Below are 24,009 nucleotides of genomic sequence, written 5' to 3' on the forward strand. Positions count from 1 at the left end.
CTTTCTTTCTTTCTTTCTTTCTTTCTTTCTTTCTTTCCTTTCTCTCTCTCTCTCTCTCTCTCTCTCCCTCTCTCTCTCTCTCTCTCTCTTTCTTTCTTTGGCTCATGAGGTCTTAAAGGGGAACAAGTACTTTATGGGGATCTGGGCTTGAAGCCATTCATGTTATATTCTGGAAAGAAAAAAATTAAAGGAATAAAGAAATCTAACTTTATTTGGCTCAAGTCCTGAGAATTTAAGTTAGACAAATTGAAAAGGAATGGGCTAATTTATTTGTTAGAGGAAATTTCAAGGCAGTATTGTGTTGTTTGTTGCTTACAGCCTTCTTTAGCTTACACTTAACCAACAGTAAAAAGTGGAGCAGAGAGATGAAAAGTGGAGGTCTGTGAAGAAGAGTATGAGCAAGTATGAAACTATGGAAAAGGCAGGCTCAAAGAGCTGTAATCATTAGAGAGTAGACCCAGTGAAGAAGACCCTTCACACTGATTTCATAGGAATGGTATCCCAAGAATACTGAAAGCTCCATCTTGTGGAAAATGCAAATTTATTTGAAAAGAGAAAACCTAAACTGAGAATATTGCTCAAGGGTTTCCTTGCTCAAAAGCAACTGTTGCCGGGTAGTAGTGGTGCACACCCTTAATCCCAGTACTCTGGAGGCAGGGACAGCCGGATCTCTGAGTTGGAGGCCAGCCTGGTCTACAGAGCTAGTTTCAGGGAAGCTAGTTCTGTTACACAAAGAAACCCTGTCTCAACAAAACAAAACTTGTTTCCCAGAGTCACCAAATAGGCTGCAACTGAGCTCCATTCTGAGTTGACAACAGAAATTAGCACTTTTGTGCATCTGATACTGACATTGTAGGCATTAAGATATAAGATTGAGGAGGCCCTGCAGTCTTGTGTAATGGTTTCAGAGATCTGCTGAAGTCAGTTAATATATGGGAGGGTTAGAGTCCCATTAAAAAGAAGTGGCCAAGAGGCTACTGCATGAAGTTGTGAAAGTGAAGTTCAGGTTTCGGTGGAGATTCTAAGATTTTGTTGATGAACCAAGGGATGTCCACTGTAGGAATGCTACAGGAGGAAATGGAATGGAACTGATTCGAGTCTGTGTATATACTGCAGGTATTGGAACTGGAGGGGTCTGTCTGCCCAACCCTTCGAGCCCACATGATTCCATCATCTTACCCAAAAGCCTCACATGGAGCTTACAAGAGTTCGCATTTTCCTTGCAGGGTTAATTATCTTGCTTTAGTTTGATATTTAAAATGGAACTATTGACTGTACCATTGAATGTATGTAACTCGCTTTACTCATTGTTCAAGGCTCATAGTTAAGGAACTATTTGAGGCTTGAGAAAGTCTTTTGAGCAGTGTTGGAACTAGTAAAGACTTTGATAACAGAAACAAATATCTGAAAAGTTGTGACCCCTTGGACAAACCTCAGTCTCCAAAAATATTTATATTATGATTCATAGCAGTAGCAAAATTTCAGTTGTAAAGTAGCACTGAAAATAGTTTTATAATTGGGGGGAGGGTGTCACGAAAGCATGAGGAATTGTATTAAAGACCGGAGCATTAGGAAGGTTGAAAACCACTGGATTAATTGAACTGGAAAGACCACCGTAAATGTGGGCAACATAATTTCATAGCCTGGAATCTTGAACCAAATGGAAAACAGAAAGCTGAATTCTAGCATTTGTTTTTCTCACTGCTTCTTGACTACGGACACAGTTATCTTTTGCTGTTGCTGCCATGTCTTCCCTTCCTTAATGGACTGTGCCCTCAAAGTGTGAGCCAGAATAAACTCTCTTTCTTGTGTTGTCTTTGCCAGGTGTTTTGTCATAGTAATAAGAGAAGTAACTAATAAATACATTGGTCAGGTATCAATAGACCAAACATGGAGCCATGTAATCCTAGCATGAGAAACTTAGATCATATATATATATAAAGAAAATTTGTTCATAAAATTCATAGCTAAAGTGTTCATAACATAAAATGAAAATCAAAATGTGCATCAACTGAAGGAATAAACAAATTATGGCATATCCACATGGTATAATTCTCCTTACCATTAAGACGAGATGAACTGTTGATACACTAAAACATTGATACCCCTACCTTCATTTTTATACCAGGTCCAAAAGAATGTACTTTTCTCTATATGAAACCTTAGAATATATTTTAAATGGGAAGAGGCTATTAACTGTAAATGGGTACCAAGGAGACTTTGTTTTTTGTTTGTTCGTTTGTTTTCGAGACAGGGTTTCTCTGTAGCTTTGGAGCCTGTCACGGAACTAGCTCTTGTAGACCAGGCTGGCCTCAAACTCAGGGATCTGCCTGCCTCTGCCTCCCGAGTGCTGGGATTAAAGGTGTGCGCCACTACTGCCCAGCACCAAGGAGACTTTGTAAGGATGGCAGAAATGCTGCATGATTGCTCTGTGGGGGTTATGCAGTTGAATAGATTTATTAAAATTCTTGAATTGCTCACCTAAAGTTGGTAAACTGTATTATAAATTCAAAAAACTGGTGAAACTAAAGATTGTTTAGTGTTTCATCTTCTACCTTTGAAATATTTTCTGTATAATTGAAATTGTGGCATGTTCAAGGGGAAAATCAAATGAACAATAACAAAATTCTTGCTTGTAAGTATAGATAGGATGCACAAAAATTAATTTTTATACTATATGTAAATGTTAGAATCATAATTTATTTCAGGAGATCGTACTTAAGATGCGAATGATAATTAAACTGTATTTTCAAAGCTCTGTATTATATAATCTTTGTTTTTTTTTACTGTTTCATTTTTATAAAATGAGGACTCTGGCGAACTACTGATTATTTTTGTGTGAACAGAAAAGAATATACTATGTGGAATATTTTACTAAATTTGAGATGGCTTTTATGGTATGCAAAAAAGGGTTCTCAGTTGGAAGGAGACAGTGAATTTTGAGAAATCAGCTTATGTTGGATATTTGTGATGGAAGACTTGGTGCATCATTTAAATGTATTTGAAGCTGGCTTAAAATTGAGAAATAATACTCGTATGCCCAAAGCCTTATGCAGGTTGGGTTTAAGAAAAACAAACAATTCATGTTAACATTGAATTATTAATTAGAAAATATTTCTATAGTGATATTTTATTTATGTTTTATAAATAAAGACCAGAATGTAAAACTAAGCCACTAGAGAGCCCAGGCAATGGTAGCACATACCTTTAATTCCAGGTTTTGAGAGACAGAGACAGATGGATCTCTATGACTTCAAGGCCACCCTGGACTACACAAGATCAATGCAGAAACAGATCCAGGTGATGGTGGCTCCTACCTTTAATCCCAGTACTAGGAAGGCACACACACCTTTAATTCTAGAGAGGAATATAAGGCAGGATGTCCAGGAACTCGTTCTTTTTCAGTCTACAGGTAAGAGCTCTCTAGTGCCTTGGCTGCTTTGCTTTTCTGATCTTCAGGTTGAACCCCAGTATCTGTCTCGGGATTTTTATTATTTGATCTACATATTTCATGATATGAATTTTAAATATTGCTTTCAATAATTAAATATATGGGATTTAAAGCTGCTAGGACTATCAAGCCCATATCATCATGAGCTATAATGGATAATTTCCAAGTATTCTCTACAATATGCAGTACAAGAAAACGAAGACATTAAGATAATAAAAGAAAGACAAAGAGTTTAGCTTCTTGATCTGACATGTAAGGTGTTCACTGTCCTGTTGCCACAACAAAGAAAAACCCAAAGGAAACTGAAAATTGACAACTTTCTTTAAGTTCCCAGAGTAAACTCCTGCCTTGAGAGTTGGAGACAAGTGACTACAGAGAATGGATGATTGAGACTGTTTAAAAGGTGGCGGTGACTCATTGCCAGGTGGCAGATCTAGAATGGATTAAGACAAAACTTAAGATGTCCCATCTTCTGAGAGTCTTCAACCTTTATGAGTTTATGAACCAAGTGCTCTTTCCTGTTCTCATGGTGAGAGTTAAGGGGGATGGACTTCTTCGATGCCACTTAAATTTCGTCATAGGATTAAACCGGATTCCCCAGCTCACATATTACAGGCCGTATCAACAAAGGTCCTGTTTAATAACAGGGGATTACAGCTGAAAAATTGCAAGGAAGGCAATTGAAAGAGACTAATAGTAAACCAGAGACAATGACAGTGGCAGAATAAGGGCACTTGCAGAAGCTAAGCCCGCACTTCAGGCTGCTCACAGTGCAGTAGCCACAGCCTTCGTCCTGTCAGATGAACATGAAGTTTCAGCTGAGGAATGTTTACCTGATTCCTTTTAGTCAGTAAATCATATCTGGATTCAACTGCAAATTTCAAGAGAATGAAAACACCGAAAACATCATTTTGCAGAGAAATAAGAACAAGAATTACATGACACTTGTCTTTGGAAAGCCCATGAATGATAGAGTGAAATATTTGCAAGTGTTCAAAGATGAAACTCATTAACTTGGTCTATAGTTGCAGAAGCAAGAGAATTAAGGAAATCCTGTCATATGAGAAGCGTTAAACTAAGTTCTTCAGGAAAAATAGCAACCACCCTTTCAGATTGAAAGAGGCAGATTATCAAAACGGATTTTTAAACTTTATAATTTATATGTTTTATGTATTCCACTGGAAAATTATACAGTGCTTATAGTATAGTTAAAGAACACAACATCACCTAATATAATTGTGAACCATTTTCATTGTCCCAAAAAGATCATTCGTTATAAATCATTTTGTACCCCTTGTCTTGCCTCTTACTTCCAGCCCTAATTATATTTCTATTTTGTTCTAAAATGAGATAATATACCATGTGTTTGAGTGACTCACTTAGCATGTTCTTAACATTCATCTGTCTTAGAGCATATATCAATCAGTGCCCCTTTTAAGGCTGAATAGTTACATCACATTTTGTTTCACAGCTCATCAGTTATTCCTTTTGACTTTAAAGACTGGTACTCCACTGCATATTTGTATAAGTGTTGGTAGGGGGCATATACAAAGGATTAGAATTTCTAAGTTCGTCAGGCTTTTTTCTCAAAGGTGGTATCTATCACCTTCCATCCCCAATAGGATATGTGCTAGGTTAATTTCACCATAGTCTCCCTACCATTTATTGTTAGTCTTTTGACTTAAAGACGTCCTGCTGGGTGCTAAATGATATCTCATTTTAATTTTAATTTGTATTCTTTTATAGCTAATAATGTTGACCATCTTTTATATGCTATTGATATTTCATCAATATTTATATGCTATTGATATTTTATCATTTCTCTTTGAAATACTCAGAAGGGATTGAAAATTTTATATATATTCTATTTACAAGAGGTATATATGAAACATAAAGAGACAGATTGGTAGAATTCACTATAGAAGATAAATCAAGAACACGGAAATCAAAGGAAGAAGTATTATAGCTATCTTATTTTATAAAACAAGTGTTGTTCATTGTTTGATAGAATATATTTGTAAGAAACACAAGTCATATAAGTAGACTTTTGTTAAAGACCGTCATCCAGTGTAAAGTTTTGCATTGTTTGATGTTTTCTGGTGTTTGTAAAATGAAGATGACTAGAATTAGATTCTCTCTCGTCCATTTAGAAATGAGTCGCATTTTTTATTTGTTCTTAATATTAATGTATAAATTTAAAACTATATGTAGTTCTGTATAGATTTTTAAATTACTTTCTTTTCACAGCTACAGGCTATTTTATCCAGTCTTTTTACTTTCTGAAAATAATACCCTCTGTTATATGAGAAAATAATATATCCATGTTGTTTTTTATGAAGTAAGAGCACAAGGTATAATAGAAAAATAATAAATTTCAACCCTGGGTCTGGGAATTTAGCACAGTATTATCGCACTTGACTGACATGTGTAAAGTCCTGGGTTCATTCCCCCAGCAACACAAAGTTCAGACCTAAAACCTAAACTTGTATTTCCCCACTCTTAAAGGATCTGCCTAAGTATGACTGGTACATTTGTCTTCTCAAGTGACTGAGATCAGAGAACTTTATTCTTTGAGAGCTTCTTAATAGATACAGGTATGAGTCATGAAGATCAAAACTTAGCACCACTGTCAAATCTTAGAAATATTAGAAAATTGGGTCCCAAATCACATTTTACTAAGATTCAGTCTCTTTGGCCTCATAGCCTTTAAGTGTTACAGCCAAAAAAGATCTGAGTGTTATTTTTTATATGGTTATTATAAGAAGTCAAACCAGCTTGAGTCAAGAATTGTACTAATGGAACATTGAGAAATTAATGTTATATAAATTGCATATATTAAGCTGGGTGTGGTGGCCACAGTAAAGTCAGAGGCAAACCAAACTGGTTTACAGTAGTGAATTCCAGGCCAACCAAGGCTATATAGTGAGACTCTGTCTTAAAAAGCAAACAAAAATAAAGTAAGTTACATATATTTTAAAAGGTAGTGTATAAGTTTTTTTAAATGGTTTTTAAAATAAAAAGTTTTTATAAAACCCTTAAATTTTACACTTTCCTTCTTGCATGCTTTGTAGTATTAAAAGTTTTAAATGTTATTTATATTTGTTGAGATTTTAATTTTGGTGAATATTTCTGAAAATAGAAAATTGGGAAATACGTAATTCATAGAAGATAGAATTTGGTAAAATTTTTCTCAGTTGAGCACCTAGATTTTTTTTTGTTGTTGTTTTCTAGGAAGCTCCATAAACGTTACATTATTGATATATGTATTAGAGATTATATGACAAAATGTTAAGATATTGGCATACATTAAACTTAAGATCATGGCCACTTACCTGTGTGCACATGGGCAGCAGTAATTGAACTTGGGGTTATTAGTAACAGACACAAAAATTGAAAAGAGGCCATGAAGTTAGGAAGGAGAAAGTGTGGTAGTATCAGAGGGAGTTGGAGGTACTTGTGAGTAGATTGATTAATATTCATCCTATAAATGTATGAAATTTTCAAAAACCATAAAATATGAAAAATCATACTTATAATTTTCCAAATCTTTTGATATTTTCATATTTAGCCAGTAATTTTGAACACTCCAATTCTCTTTTATGCAGGTTGAAGATTGTAAAAATTTCTTTTAAATGCAAACAATTTTTTATTCAACTTAGAAAAGAATTGGTGAGTATTGATCTAATAATTATTGATACAAATGAAATCTTTAAGATTGCCTAGACATAGGCGGGGAAAATGGCTCAATTTGTAAAGGGTTTATACAATTGCAAGAACAGCAGTTGGGTGTCTTGAACCCAAATAAAAAAGCTGCACTTATAATCTAGCTGTGAGAACTCAGAGGCAGTCTGATCCATCCAGCTCCCTGATCTGCCAGTCTAGCTTAATGGGAGAGGAGAGCTCCAGGCCTTTGAGAGACTGTCTCCAATAAAAGGGACAGTATTGCCGAGAAATATTACCTGAGATTATCCTCTGGCATCCTAATACATGTGCGTATGTGCACCTACATGCCTATCAACACTCAGTGATAAAAAAATCAAAACTTTCTGTCATTGTAGACAAAAGCACATGAATGTAAATACTTCTAATTCTCTCCCATATTAAATCCATAGGAGTTCTTTTCATAGGAAAGCTTATTTCATTTTGGGAGTGCTGAATATTTGTTTCTAGTTCATGGACTTACATCTTGTATCAAAGTGATAGTATAGTGTTAAAACAACTTCATCTTAGAAATTATTTTACCTGTTTTATCAAATTAAACTAGCTTTGTGTGGTATGGTGGCATAAACCTGTAATCACAAGCATGCAGGAGGACTATCTGTTTGAAGCTATCCTGAGTTATAAGGCAAGACTTTGGCACAAAACACATACATATTTACAGACATGAATATAACTAACCTGTTCTTGGTTTGCATTATTTTTTATAAATCTTTGCAAATTAATACACAATGGCCCTACATTGGTTGCCAATCTGTTTTAGGAGGCTGCTTGTTCGCTTCTCAGCCACCCAGACTCCCGAAATAATCACACAGAAACTATATTATTTACATCACTGCTTGGCCCATTAGCCCTAAATTCTTATTGGCTTACTTTTACATCTTAATTTAATCCATCTCTATTCATCTGTGTATTGCCACAAGGCTGTGGCTTACCAGATAAAGTTCCATTGCCTGTCTCTGGCAGAGCTACATGGCATCTCACTCACTCTGCCTTCTTCCTCCCAGAATTCAGTTTAGTTTTCTCTGCCTACCTGTATTCTGCCCTGTGCAGGCCTAAGATAGTTTCGTTATTAACCAGGGATAGTCACAGCATACAGACGGGAATCTCACATCATTTTTTTAAGATGTGTATGTGTAAAATTTCCTTAAAATCTTAACATTGTATTTGAATTAGCTACAATATCCACCTGTTAGAAGAAAGTGTCTTATTTTTTTGTGATTATGGTTTATCATTTATGTTTACCAAATATGGGAGAATTTTAAAAATAGAATTTTTACCAAAATGAAATTTAGTACGGGAACATACTTAGACCTTAAGTATATACTTGATAAACTCATATTAATACATAGAGCATGACCTAGTCCTGTGCTAATGGAGGAGGTGTCCACTTCCAGCTATTAACCTTACCAACAGATAAGCAGCATTATTCTCATTTGTACTGTCATAAATTAGTTGACACTCATAGCTCATAAATGAAGCCATATAGCATGTTTATTTGTGTTTGCCTTCTTTTCCTTCACTATGTGTAATTCATATTATTGTACTGACATCCATGATGTTGCATGGTTCCTTATTGTGTGATATTCTACTAAGTGCATATGCCATAAACTATCAGTTCATTCTCCTGTTAGTGGGGAATATTATGACTAATCCTGGTACAGAACAGTCACACTGTGTGTGTATGAGTAAATATCCAGAGAAGAAAGTATAATGAATCTTGTTATCCAGACATTAGAGAACAGATATTTTACTTGGAGTAACTATAGAGAGTTGTAGAAGGAACTTTTCTAGTTTACCTCATTGTGGTGAATGTGTTATTAGTAATAATGATAATAACAACAACAACAATTATGAAGTGTAACATTTATTTAAAACAATATGTGCCTGGTAATATATGAACCATTTTTATTATTTAGTTCTCATACTTGTTCTCTCAGAGATTGTATCAGTTAGTATCAAAAGCCAAATAGGGAGTGGTTAAAGACCACATACAGGAATACTTCACAGGTCATGTTGCCAATGTTTGTTTGTACAACATTTGTTTATAACTATCCAAACTTATAGTCAGGTGTAGTGATGCACACCTGCAATCCTTGTGCTCTGGAGGCAGACATTGTGGGGTAGCTGCTTGTTCAAGGCTAGCCCTGGTTTACATAGAAAGTTTCAGACATGTAGAGCTACAAAGCCAGACTTTGTGCCTAAACCACAGCATCAAATCCAAACTTTAATTTGTTGCACTTACTCTTTTTTTTTTTTTAATTAAATCACTGCTTGGCCTGTTGCACTTTTAAGATGCTTTATGTCCATTGTTTAATTGGAAAAATTGTTATTGCATTTCAAGTACAGTTAGTGTCCAAATTATATGCAGACTGTTTGAAGCAATTGTTTAAGAGGGAGGTAATATATCTACATCATAGTGCACACATACTAAGAATGTTTCTGTATTATGCTCTGTGAGACATTCTGTCATTTTTCATAATATTCATTATATAGTATATAACACTTAAACTAATAGTGCATGTACAAACAATTGTTAATGGTACATTTAATTTTCTAGTGATCAACAAGTTATGCTTAATTATTTTGCCTTCTAATATGAAATATATTCTTATATATGAACATTTTATTATGACTTAATTATGGAAAATATTTCCATGATGAAAATTTTCCTTGAAGAAAGCATAGGAGTTCTTAACGTTAAAGATAATTAATTGATCTTTTTGGACTGTTTCAAAACTGGTAACTGTTCATCAAGAGGTCTCCTTAAGAGAGTAAAGTAGCACTGACTATATATGTAGTATACATGCCTGTACAAGTCCATATATATATATATATATATATATATATATATATATATATATATATATATCCTATCCAACAGAAAATATGCCAGTGACTTGAATACCAATTTCAGGAAGGACAGTATCCACATGGTAGCCAGATACTTAACAAGGTTAAAACAAGAAAGTTGTGAGTTCAAAATCAACCTTGGCTACACAATGTGAGAGCCTGCCTTAAAAACTAATACAAGGTAAACATGGCAACCCAAAGCTATAATCCCAGCATTTAAGAAACTAAGAGGGTTATTGCCACAAATAACCTGGCCTGGTCTACAGAAGAGGCCGTGCTTTACCCAACCCCCCTTCCGAAAATCCACTTGACCATTAACATGAAAGGATATTTAATTTTATTAATCAACTAGAATAGGTATAGGTCACAACCAAAATGTTCCACTTCTGCCTGTCTATCAAGGCAGTGAAGTAAGAAAGACTGAAATTAGATGGTGTGGTACATGATTATAATGCAATACCCAAAAGATAAGGTAGGAGAACTGTCATAAGTTCAAGTCCAGCTTGAACCTCATAGTGAGTTCCAGGCCAGCCTAAGGTACAGTGTGAAATGCTGTCTCAGTTAACAAATACAAAACCAAAGTAGAAAATTGCAGAACTGGTTAGGATATAGATAAAACACACTCTGCTGTTGGAAGTATTGACCACTCAAGCTAAACATATATGTTATGATCTAGGTACAGAAATATGTACATGTATATATACAGATGCTAGGAACACACACACACCTATATATACATACACACACACATATATATGTGTGTATACACACATACATATATACATACACACATACAACATTACTCTTCTATTCCAAATGGGAAATATCATATGTCTATAATCAGTAGATAAACTGTTGTGCTATATTACAATAGAATGCATGAAAAATTAAAACAAGTATGACTAATTTTTGGTCATGACAACAAGGTAATTATCATTAGAAGATAATCTAGTGTAAGAAGGAATAGAGAGTATTACCAGGGGGCATAGAACGATCTGTCATAGTCTGCATTGACTGGTCGCATTGTCTGGAGTCAGAACTCAGGAGATATGTGCTTTGCTGTAATGTGGCTTATGCAAAAAAGAAAAACTAAAGTTATTCTGTTTTAGCACTAGTCAGTTTATAATGTGATTTTGTAATAGTGCTTGAAGGTGCTGAGTATTCTTATCTTTATTCAAGGTATAATTGCAATTTGTGGACCTATTATGAATTTAATTTATGTTCCGGGATTATATTTTGAAGCAGACTCATAACTAATAAAATTTGAAAATGGTAAAAAAAAATTAAACTTATTTCTAATTATGATTGAGAATAGAAGTCCCTAAAAGTTGTAAAATTACTATAGTGCATTTTACTTATCTTTTCACTTAGTTCACTGAGTCGTTGTTGAATAAACAAAATCATAAAGGAGGATATTAACATTTATAGGACTTGCTTAATTTATCTGTCAAAAGTATTATCAGATCCTGATATTTTCCAATATTCTCTGAATTTTGTCCTTTAATATAGCATGAATCTAGAGAAACATTGCTGGGATTTAATATGGTGAATTACAGAGCTTGTAAAAACTTGTGGAAAGCATGTGTGGAACATCATACATTCTTCCGCCTGGATAGACCACTTCCACCTCAAAAGAATTTTTTTGCTCATTATTTTACCCTGGGTTCCAAATTCCGGTACTGGTAAGTACTACTTTTGTACTAACACTTTATTTGGGGAGATTTTGTTTCCGCTTACCTTTAGATTAAAGGTCTAGGGCTAAAGAAAGGGCTCATAGATTAAGAACACTAGCTTCTCTTCCGGACGGACACAGGTTTAATTCCCAGCACCCACATGGCAGTTCTCAGTATTTGCAACCACAGTTTCATGGCATCCAGCATCCTCTTCTGGCCCCCAGGAGCACCAGGCATGCATATGGTACACAGACATATGACAGACAAAACACCCATATACATAAAATAGATTTAAAAAATAAATGAATTCATTAAAGATCTATATACAAAGCAATAGAATCATTGTTAGTTCCAAAACCTACAGAGTCAAAATCCTTTCTATACGTCTGTATCAGTACATCATATGATGTCTTGTGATGCATACTAAGCTTGAAGACCTGTGCTTGTGATTGTGCTGTATAATTATTTTATTTAGTAATTAACTATATTTGTATAGTTACCATCTCAACAGATTTTATAGTTTCCAGTTTATTTATTATATATATGGAAACTTTTCTATAAGATATGTTCATTTCATTTGTAAAAGCCAATATATAGTCTACAGTTTAGCAGGTTTTGGAGTTATCCAGCCTGAAAGAATTCAAAACAACCATTAAGCAAGCAAACAAAAAAGATCCCTAGATCCTGACCTTTTCCTGTATTCTTTGTCTATAATTCAGCATGAATTCAGAGAAATAACTTTTCCTAAAATTATGTCTTAAAAGTTTTTCCTTTATTTTTATTTTCTGTGTATGGGTGTTTTGTCTGCTTATATATCTATGCACCACATGTGAGCAATGCCCAGAGAAGGCAGAAGAGATCCCCTGAGTTTGGAATTATAGACAGTTGTGAGCTATTGCTCAGGTGCTAGTAATCAAACCTCAGTCCTCTAGAAGAGCAATCAGTGCTCTTAACTACCGAGCCGTTTCTCCAGTCCCCTTAAATATATTTTACTTATTCTCTTTAAAGTAATTTTTTGATGAACACACAATGAGATGTAGTGTGGCCTTTGATGTGTATGCAGCATGTAATCACCAGATATATCTATAGCCTCAGATGTACATCATGCCCTTGTGTTGGGAATATTCTAAACTCTGTCTACTACCTATTTTGAAATTTACAATTAATGCCAATCATAATGGATTTTCTGTGCTATATGAGAAATAATTTTCCTATTCAGCTGTGACATTGGCATTTATTAACTTTTTTAAAAAAATTCTCCCAAAGGGAACAAAAAATAAGCCCTGATTAGTTTTATCTGTAGAAGTCTAAACACATAAAAGCTAGTTTTGAAATGGAATCTAGTACGACTCATGCAGAAAAAGTTACTGGTGACTTTCCATCTCTGTTATTTTATGATGGAATAAATTGTTATATTATTTTAAAAATGTTTAGATATACTTCCAAAAGATTACTAACATAAACCCCAATATTTATAAATGCTCAACGTATAATATCAGTAAATACAATAACAGCATTTGTGCATGATATATCACTTAATATACATGCCTGTCACCGCAAGGAAAGAAATGTAAGTATAGGAATTCAATATCAGCCATGAAGTAGAATTTAATCTTTTTTTTTCTTTTTTACCAAAAAAGAAAACAGCATAATCTTATGTAGCTTGACAACATGTTTTAGCAAAGCCTTTTTCTTTTTTTTTAATTTTCTAAAAGCAGTATTTGGAAAGATACTATGCAGTACTTGCCATTTTAATGGTTAAGTATACTGAGGAAGAGAGTGTCAGGTCAATGATGACAATCAAGAAAACACAGGTTCTTGCTGATAGCTTCAGCAGGGACAGGAATGTCCAGTGCACTCCAGTTCTCTCTGAAGGGGAGAACATTGCTAACCTTTAAAGATATTCTTTAAATGAGTTTAATTCCTACGTGACCATCAGTGTAATTATGCAAGGATCCACACACGGTTTCATTTAGACTACAAAGAAATGAGTAGAGTGTAGTAGCTAACCTCCAGTTCATCTCAAACAGCTCTTAGATAAAATAAGGAAAAAAAAATAGTCAATTAGGTTACTCTGACCATACAACATTCTTTCTAAGTCAGTATATACGAAGTTCCAGAATGGGTTTTTGTTTGTTTTTCAAGACAGGGTTTTTCTGTAGCTTTAGAGCCTGTCCTGGAGCTTATTCTTGTAGACCAGGCTGGCCTTGAACTGTGCCTCCCAAGTGCTGGGATTAAAGGCGTGCACCACCACTGCCCTTCCCCCAAAATGGTTTTTTATCTTTTTGTAATGATTATTTCCAACTGAAGACCAACTTATATTTTGTTGTCCTTTTCATTATATTTTTTAATTACTCAAGTTACTGTAATAAGCTTATGTATATGTATGTAACAGTTGGTAGTTCCTCATTTTTTAAATTCGTACTGTCACAATTTGGTATCCTAATATTGCTAAAGATTTTTATATTATTTTAACTCTTCAAGAGTATGTTATAGAAAATATGCAATATAAATCCCTCTGAACATTCAGCTATTCCTGCTTGCTATGAACTTTGACTTGTTATTCCAGCCTTTTGAGCAATAGAGTTGTATTTCAATCTACTTTACTGCCATATTCATATATCACTCAGGACTGAGTTAGAGAAACTCACATTTCTTTTTGATATTTTGTGTAAAAGAAAATCAATACTTAGGCTTGGTTACATAGTCTTTTAAAAACAAAAAACAAACAAAAATGGGAAAGTACATTAAGGAAGGGTGATTCTTGAGAACCAAGTATGCAAGAGGAGTAATATGCAAGGGTCACTCTTGGTTTGAATTCCCTGAGCCTACACCTGCTACTATACTTCAGAGATACTATCATGGCCAGTCCAGTTAGACCTGGGCCTGTCACAGAAGTACTGCTTCCTCAAGGTGTGGTGCTTCTCTGCTCTTTGTTCCCGGGTCTTCTGAAGCAGGTCCCAGTACTACTTTGCGTTTTTCTTACTTTTCTGATCTTTCTTCTTCTACACATTGTGAAAGCAGATCCTAGCAGAAAGTAAAGTGGGAAAGGAATCAAGAATGTGGAGTGTATTCAATTATAGCCCCATGGTAAATGTAGCAAAGCCCAGGGGTACAGAATTAGGGGCTGTGACAGCCCGTTTCATATTCGTGTTTAGACACAGGTCATATAATTTATAGTTTCAAAAGTTAAGTTCTGTGTTTGTAGTTCTTAACTTTAGAATGTATCTGAAGCACTTTTAAATTATTAAGTGTGAATTGTCTTGCAAGTGAAGTAGTAAAGTCAGCATGATCTGTCTAGCTGCATACAATTCTTTCTTTAATAGACATGCCCAAAATAGACATTGATTAACTCCCTCCCCTCATGGTAAGCAATGACTAGGAATACTGATGCTATTGTTATATTTAAGATGTTGAAATATTATTGAAAATAAAAAGTGGAGCTGGAAAGATTAACAAGGTTTATTGCTTTCTTAACCACCTCTGTTTACATATGTGTTTATTCCAATTCTATATATCCAAGGGATTAAATGCATTAAACTAGTAAACCTGAATATATGATCGTCTTAGAGGCAATATAATTTTCTAGGAAACATTAACCAACATTTTTTTATAAAAGTTTCCCATTTTTACATTAAAAATCAATCATACCATTTAGTTCACAACTATTTAAATTTGCCCTACGAATGTAGTCTGAAATTTGCCTGTGTGGCTGTGAGAACATATATTTGGCTACTTTTATATACAATAAATATCTATAGTTGTAAATGGTTCTACTTTCCGTACTAGAAATTTATGTTCATTCACACCTCAGTAACAGGTTGTCTTCATCGATTCACTGAGAACTACTCTTTCAATAACATAGTTAACTGAACACACATTCTCTGTGATGTACCACAGAGAATGACCAGATAGATATCTCCTCTGTGTACACAGTGTGCTTTCTAGGCAAATAAACTTCAAGGCAAAAATTGTGCCCAGCATCCCCAATATTTCTGACCTCATTTCTTTCCTATATTCAAAAATCTGAAATTTTCTGCATTGGGCCATGGAAGGAGTTGATAGGCTGTCTTCATAGATATAATAATTGGTAGTAGAAAAGGAAAGAAAAGTTATCCAAGATACCACAAAGTTCAGCTCATCAATTAGATGTAATGGAGACATTAGCTAACTATGCCTGTAGCGTAAGTCAGGGCTGTGAAGCTTGTTTGATACAAGGCATCTCTAACTCTAGAGAGAACATGTTAGCAGGGACAACAGGAAAGAGGTTCTTGTCATCAAATTTGTGTCTATTGGACACATCTTGTAAACTGCTAATTAAGCTTTGCCTATCCCAGTGGAACTGGAAAGTAATCCAGTCTTTCTTATTCTGCTGCTTTTATTGTTCTTCTTGTCATCATAAATGTCTTGTCTCTTATAAATTATAATATAATTATGCTCTATATTGTCATTTTATCCTGTAGTCCCCTTTAAGATATTATGCATATTTATGTGTTTCAGTGGGAGAACAGAAGTCCAGTCAGTTCAATATGGCAAAGAAAAGGCAAATAAAGACAGGGTATTTGCAAGGTAAGTCAATTCTGTTTTAGTTATCTGAGGGTTTTTGTTTGTTTGTTTTTACATTTTATAATTTTATTTTCTGATATATTACACACATACACATGTCTGTGTGTGTGCAAAGGTGAGAGGACAACCTTTGCAAGTTGGTTCTCTCCTTCCACTATGTGGGTCCTGAGGTTGAACTCACGTTGTTGGACTTAGCAACAAGCACTTTTATTTACCTACTAATCTGTCTCACCAGCCCAACAAATACATGAGTTTTTCAAAGAATAAACATTATTAGAAATGGGGACTGGAGAGGTGACTCAGTAGTTAGATGTACTTACTGCTCTTTTAAAAGTTCGAGTTCATTTCTTAGCACCACATAGTAGCTTAGAACTGCTTGTAACTCCAGGTCCAGGGATCTGATGCCCTCTTCTGGACCATGAACTCTTGCATGCATGTAGTGCGTATGCGTATACTCAGGAGCACACACATATACATAAAATAAGCAAATTTTTAAAATTACTGGCAATGTTTTCTAAATGATCTATTAAACAACGTACTGTGTTTATGAAATGGAGACTAGCTTGTCTAATGTCCTGGTTATTTTGTTACATATTTATGAACGTTAATCATGCATTGAGTACAGTAGGTTTGAATAGGCTACATCAAGTATCACTATACAACCTTTTGTTGGAAAGTTACTTTCCTGTTACATGTTTTTGAGAAATGTACAGAGTCCTATTATCCAGCTTATTTTTATATTTATTTAAATCATGCTATTAAAAGATAAGATACTTTTGATTTGCCTTTTTGAAAAATTTATTATCTTCCCTTCATTAAAATTTGTTAGGGCCAGTTTGCTTTTTAGTGACAGAAATGATACAATCAAATTTACATTTCAGAAAAATAATGTGTTTGTAAAGTATAGATTTGATACCTAGTGACTAATTAAGAGATAGTTACGGTTATCCAAGTAAGAATAATAAAGAGCTTTACTACACACTAATGGAGGAAAGGCAACAAATTTGATGGAACTAACATCAGCTGCTGACCGATGACAACAGGCATAGTGAATCAGGAGTTTGTTCCTAGTGGAAATTACTTAAAGAGCTTCAAACCCTGAAGTACTAGTTGTATATCTGGCATCTACTGCTGTTAGAGACTTGGAAGCTTTAATAAAGATAACAAAAGAATTTTACTTGGTCAAAATTTTATTCTTAATATCTTCCACCTTTATGTTTCTTTAAGAAATAGTTTTATGTTTGGTTTTGCCATTTCTCTTTTTAATTCCTTCCAAAGTAAAAATTGCTCCTTGTTTCTAACAATGAGTGACAATTCATTATATTCTAAAATCCCAACAATATCAAATGACTTGAAAAATAAATCATCCAAGACAGCCCTACAAATTTTGTGGTGTTATTCAAGATGTTTCCTTGCATAAACTCAAGAGGGGGTGTGTGTCTGTGTGTGTATGTTGTATCAATCTTGGTCCAGTGCTCCAATCAGAAAGTTGTATGGACCTGGAAAAAGAGACTTTGCTTAGAAAATTAAAGTGTTTTCTGTATAACTGTCCAAAAGAAATAATTTTACTTCTTCTCAATATAATTCTAAGTTAGAAAGAATTTGTTCTGGCTTTTTGTACTGTCTCTTATTTGCAGTACTCCCATATTTCTAAAAATCAAATTATTGTGTTGTTTTCATTGTTTTGAACATATTAGATTTTAGAAATATGAAGATATTCATACATCTTCATTGTTTTGTATATTCATTATTAAAATGCTATTAAGTTTGTATAGTACTGTCTTTGTTTGCTGGGGTGTAAAAGTGGATGGGGCGTAGGTGTTTCTTTTTTAGGGTACTAGGTTCCCAAGTTCAGGGCCTTACACATGCTAGGCAATGTTCTGTTCTGTAGCTGTGTGTTCTTGTCCATGGGAGCAGTTTTAATATTGCTGGGGCATCCTAATGATTGCTCTGTCTCTGAGAGTTATACTTCCTTGAGAATATTTTATGTAAGGCTTTTACTTCATACATAGCTACTAAAATTCTCTAATGGTTTTATAAAGTGATAAGTCATTTGCAAATTTCTTGTCTCTCTGAATTTTAGATGGCCATAAAAATAGAAAGTTAACAAAGGTCTTCAATTTTAATATGAAAAAATTTACCAATAAGCCTTTTCTCCCTTATATATCAACTCTTTGAATTGCTTTCACACTTTTTATGTTATCTTATAATAATATTCAAGGAAGAGAGAAGAACCAAGTTCTCATCAACAGAAAAATAAGGTGCCCCGGTCAGAAAATAAACTCACCACATTGTTAACAGTGTGGTATTTTTTTCTCTGAAATTTCCGCACAGAACAGGAAACATAGACAACAAACTTGAGTGGGTGGGTCTCTGAGGTTAAAACTGTTAATAAAGTAAAATGCCTGAAATTTAGTTTTTAAACTCAAGACATTTACAAACATATTTAGTTCGTTACCAAGAATAAAGTATTCAGACAATTGGTGCTAGGTAAGTATGCTCGATTTCCAAATGATCATTTTCCTTCTCTTATAATTGATCTTAATTAGCTCTCACAGCTTAGTTTAGTCTAACTTATGAGGAAAGAATAGTTTGTGACTATTAAGGATTAATACTAAAAGAACTATAGATGGTAAATTATGGTAAGTTTAAGATTCTTATTATTTTAATTGAAGACATTACATAATATATTGTCATTTGTGTAACTAATGTGTAAGTATGTGCCCTCCATTGTGAGTAACTGAATCTGTTGGTGTCCTGAGTTCAAGTCAAGAAGTCCTGTGAGTTAAACTCAAAATGATAGGAAGAAGTATTTGTGGCTAAATTCCTTTGTTGCTCATTTGAGTCCATTTATTTTTGTGTATTTGTTTGCTTACTTGTTGGTTTGTATTACCAGTAGCACCGCATCTCTTTTAGAAGATACCCATTTGTTTTATGGTGAAAGAGAGTAGACCAAATCAAGAGTGTTTGACTCTAAAATACTAAAATGATATGACACTTGCATGATTTAGGTTTTAAGTATTTATTATTCATAACCTAACCTTTTAAGAGGCTAAAACATTGCATTAAAAACTACAGTGTTTATGACTGTGAAGTCATAAAATCGAAGTGGTAAGGAAGGACATTGTAATACCCCTATTACACTGGTGAATGTAGATATTGAGTATAGAAACTTAAATAATTTTTCTAGCATGGGGCTGGAATTAGCATTCAGTGTCCCTAGTAGGCATGGTTATTTTAATGTTTCCTTCTGTGACACAAAAGCACTATGAAATATCATTCTCTCAAGCTATTCTGTTTGTGTAATTAATATGTCACTAAGCAAATTGTAGGCTGCAACTGCAAACTTTGAAATTTGGCTACATACTGATTTTACCATTTGAACATATCTGGATTATTTAAATTTACTTTTATTTTGTGCCTTGACTGGTACTTTTCTTAATTTATGTAAAAGTATGTACATAATACATGATAAAAAGGGAAACTTATGAACAATTTTTGAGGTAATATTCTAAATCCAATAATCTAAAAACTACATATAGCAGTAAATGCAGTCTTTATTTTTATTGGAAAGTCTGAAAATAAAATTCACAGAATGAAGATTTTTTTTTGTATTATGGGTCCACACTGAAAAAATTGTTGCCTTTTGATACACATTTTTAAAGTTTTTTTTTTAATTTTGAATAATGTATTTTGATCATATTCACCTTCTCTCACCCAGCTTTTTCTATTCCCCTCCTTACTTCTTTTGCCCTCCAACTTTGTGCTTGTCATGGTTTTTGTTTTGCTTTCTCCATCAAGACCAATTTGTGCTGCCCCAAATATTCTTGAATATGTAGCCTTTCAGTAGAACATGTTTGATTTATCAGTGGCTTCACTGTTAGAGAAAACTGACCTTTCCTCCCTTGGCAGCTAAGAACTGCCAATAGCTCCTCAGCTAGGGTGGGATTTGGTCTGGCTTGGACTTACACAGCTTTTGTGTATGCTGTCACAACCACTTTGAGTTCATATATGTTGCTGCTTGGCTGTATTATTTTATACAAATAAGTGTTTTATTTAAATTTTTTATGATCTGACTTTTTACAATAATATGATGGTATCTATTTGCTTTATTGTGATGTAACAGAAAATAACATACATGATTTTTGTGAGTCTTAAGGAATTTATTGCTGAGATTTAATGCCATATTGGGTGTTTTATTTTGTTTATTTAAGTTACTTAATTCATTGAATTAACTTCCAGAATAATTCTAGATATCAAAACAGTACACATTTATTTAGAAGAGTTTTAGGTAGTACTTGAACTTGCATATTAAAAAACTTTGTTTGTTAATATTCCTAAAATTATAAGGGTTTATATCTCTGAATATAATTAATACCATTTGCTCTGTGGAGATTAGCATTTGGGGGGGGGATCACTTAATTCTGTTTTATTTCTATGATAGCTGATAATAGATAATAAAACATATCCTTACTCAGTGGATGGGAGCCATTGTTACTGAAATTACCTGGCGCGAGTAAGAAAGAAACAGGGAACATACAACAAACCCACTTAGGAATTTATTAGAGGGGGCGTGTACAGGCCTGGGGAAGTTAGTGTGCAGAGAGGGAGAGGAGAGAGGGCTTTTAAAAGCTGCCTAGTGCATGCGCACAGGGTTTTGTCGTGGCTACATCATATGCAGGCAGTTGACGGGGCTCATGCATGTGTGCAAGGGCTTAGCTGAATCATATGTAGATAATATAATCATGCTGCACATGGGTCATGTTGGGGCCCTTTAACATCCCCCAAGGGCCATTAGGTCCTTCTGCCTGAAGGCTTGTCTGTACCTGCATGACCCTTAGAACCTGGAAGTATCAGCCTTATGTTGCTAAAATTATTACAGTGGTTACTTTTGCAGAGGACTAAAGTTTATTTCCCAGAATTCTTATCAGTCAGCTTAACAGCAGTCTGTTGCTCCAGCTCCAAGAGATCTGACGCTTTCTTGCCTTTGCAGGCACCTACACTCACATGCATCCACGCGCGCACACACACACACACACACACACGCACACACACAAGAACACATACATACAATTAAAAATAGAATGTCTTTTAAAAATATCCTTTTATTACCTGCCACAAGATATTGTAGTTTTTAAAATATTTTACAAAAAGAAGGGAAAAGAAATTCACTGATCATACTCTATATAAAAGAGAAATTATAGATGTAGTATGTACAATTATCTTTTTTGATCTTCTCCTCATTGAAGTGAAGGTTCAGAATTAAAAGTCATTGAGAAGATAATGTAGTGAGTATTGTTTAGTACATCTCGTGATAAATACCATCCCGAGTACTCCAGAATAGACGTAAACAAAGATCTGTAACTTTGTAATTTGAGAAGATGTTTGATAGTTAACTACTACCTTGCTTCTCTTTTATTTTTTTAATTTCCTGTTTCCTATCTTATTCTTCATAGCCCCATCTTTCTTTTTTTGTCTTACAAAGCAAATATAGCCTTTTTGAAATTATTTGATACTGTCAAAACAACTCATTTTGTAAGCAAACTCATTGAATATAATCTATTAAAATGAATTTTAAGATTTGATTCATAGTTATATGTTATATAAAAACATAACTTTTCTATGTATTATTCAAATTTTCTACAGATCTCCAAGTAAGCCTTTGGCACGGAAATTAATGGATTGGGAAGTAGTCAGCAGAAATTCGTTGTCTGATGACAGGTTAGAGACACAGAGCCTCCCATCCCGGTCTCCACCTGGAACTCCCAATCAGTAAGTGTCAATCCAGCATCGAACTTGCATTTTGCTACTTTCTAAGTTATTGGCTACATATTTTATTGCCTAAACATCATAATATATAAAAATTTAAATCCTTTGATCAAAATTTCAAAAATACTTTTATTTTATTTTACTTTTGTGTGTATGTTTGTTTATATGTGAGGGCATATGGAGATTAGAAGACAACTTGGGGGAATCAATACTTCCACTGTGGGAGTCCCCAGGATTGAAATCAGGTATTCAGATTTGGTGGCAGATGCCTTTACTTAATTCGCTACCTTACCAGACCCAAACATGATTTTTGTTACTTCAAGCATTATTGCCCCTTTTTTTGCTACTCACTGTTAAAAGTGGTCTTAAAATTGCTGTAGGGAATGAACGAGAAGATTGAAGGACAACCTTCACTTTCCTCAGCAGTTGACTTTCACAAGAAGGGTAATTAAGTATCTAGTCATGACTTCAAAATTCCATAGAGCTGTTGTTTATGTAGTCCATTTCCATGTAGATTTCCACCTCGATTTTGTTTTGTTTTGTTTTTTTTTGAAACAGGTTTCTCTGTGTTAACAGCCCTTGGCTGTCCTGAATCTTGCTATGTTCTTGAACTCACAGAGATCCATCTCCCTCTGCCTCCCAAATGCTGGGATTAAAGGTGTCCCAGCACCTCCTGGCAATACCAGGATTGCTAAGAAGGTGTAAATTGTTGGAAAATGCTTTGTTTGAATATTTGTTATTCAGTGCTATTCAGCACTTCCTCTGGCCTAAAAAATGCTTTCTAACAGCAGCCTCATAAGCTCAGGCAGAGTTGGACCAAAAGCTGTGTGCTGCAGCTCTAACCCTGTCTGAACTGCAAAGGGAAGACTTCCTCAGATTTCCCACACTAGAAGGGAGGGCAAGGGAAGAGAAGTAAGGCAAGGAAAGGGGAGGAGAGGGAGTGGGGGCAGGCTGGGGTAAGGGGAAGGAAGGGCAGGTAAGAGTATAAGAGAGATGATCTAAATAATAATAGCTCTGATTAAGTTTTCTAGGAAATGAAATAATTTTAAGGATGATTTGGGGAAAAAGTACAGTGAGGCAGTGGCTCTAGAGTCAATGTTTAAATCTTGAAGTTAATTTCCATCCCATTTTCTCATCTGCTAAGTCCTATTTGTAGATAGATAAACACAATGGCACATGCCTTTAATCTCAGCATCTTTGTTATAGTAAGTGTCCTACAGTTTTATTATGGTATTAAAGGACATAACAAATAAAAAAATAATTAGAAAAATGCCCAGTACATAGCAAGTGCTCAGTTATTCACTATTGCAATTATAATTATAAAGATGGTAATTATGTAACTGCTGGTTAGGAATAGTGGGATTCTTCATCATTATATAATCATAGGAATTCAAATTCCACAAAATTAAAAACACTAAGAAGAAAACATAACAGAGACTAGACTCTTATTTCTGAACATTTATTCTGGTCAGTTTCATAATTTTGAATAAGGCATAAGATTAGTAATAAGTGAAACCTAGTAAAGTAGAATGGGTAAAGGCCTTATGGTAGACGTAGATGGCAGTCATGTCTTGACTTCCCATGTTGTGTTCTTTCTGTTTATATCACTGTTAGAGATTCTGCCTAGTCAACATAGTCTTCAAAACACACACAAACATATATACCCACTTTAAGATGAAACCAGATAATCAAAAAACATGGAAAATTCAAAGTATACTTTTCTTCAGCCTTTGTTTCTCTTCATTTAGTCGGAGTTCTGCATTCCCACAAGAAGGGACCCGGGTCCGGCCATCTTCTGTTGGGCATTTGGTAGACCATGTGGTTCACACATCCCCCAGTGATGGTTTTGTAAATCAGAGATCTCCATCATCAACGCAAGCTAATAGCATAGTTCTGGAATCATCACCGTAAGACCCCCTTTCCAATGTTTTCTTAATTCTTTAGTTTAAAGTAAATTAAATTTCTTCACTTGAAATAGTC

The 24,009-nt window shown here is 34.4% G+C and overlaps 1 protein-coding gene across 5 annotated transcripts in view; it reads left to right on the forward strand.

Annotated features, from left to right (window-relative positions):
- Ptpn4 (protein tyrosine phosphatase non-receptor type 4) overlaps positions 1 to 24,009 on the forward strand; it is a 171,538-nt gene that overhangs the window by 103,669 nt on the left and 43,860 nt on the right. For all 5 annotated transcript variants that reach the window (XR_015001474.2, XM_085688356.2, XM_085688357.2 and 2 more), the window contains 5 exons: positions 7,057 to 7,120; positions 11,531 to 11,703; positions 16,195 to 16,263; positions 21,907 to 22,032; positions 23,778 to 23,936. Coding sequence is in view for 4 of the 5 variants with exons in the window: in XM_085688356.2 (XP_085544482.1) it covers positions 7,057 to 7,120; positions 11,531 to 11,703; positions 16,195 to 16,263; positions 21,907 to 22,032; positions 23,778 to 23,936 (591 nt within the window). In the remaining variant the exon portion in view is untranslated. The remainder of the gene's footprint in view (positions 1 to 7,056; positions 7,121 to 11,530; positions 11,704 to 16,194; positions 16,264 to 21,906; positions 22,033 to 23,777; positions 23,937 to 24,009) is intronic.

Source organism: Myodes glareolus, chromosome 5 (assembly GCF_982192425.1).
Source record: "Myodes glareolus chromosome 5, mMyoGla1.1, whole genome shotgun sequence".
Lineage (NCBI taxonomy): Eukaryota > Metazoa > Chordata > Mammalia > Rodentia > Cricetidae > Myodes > Myodes glareolus.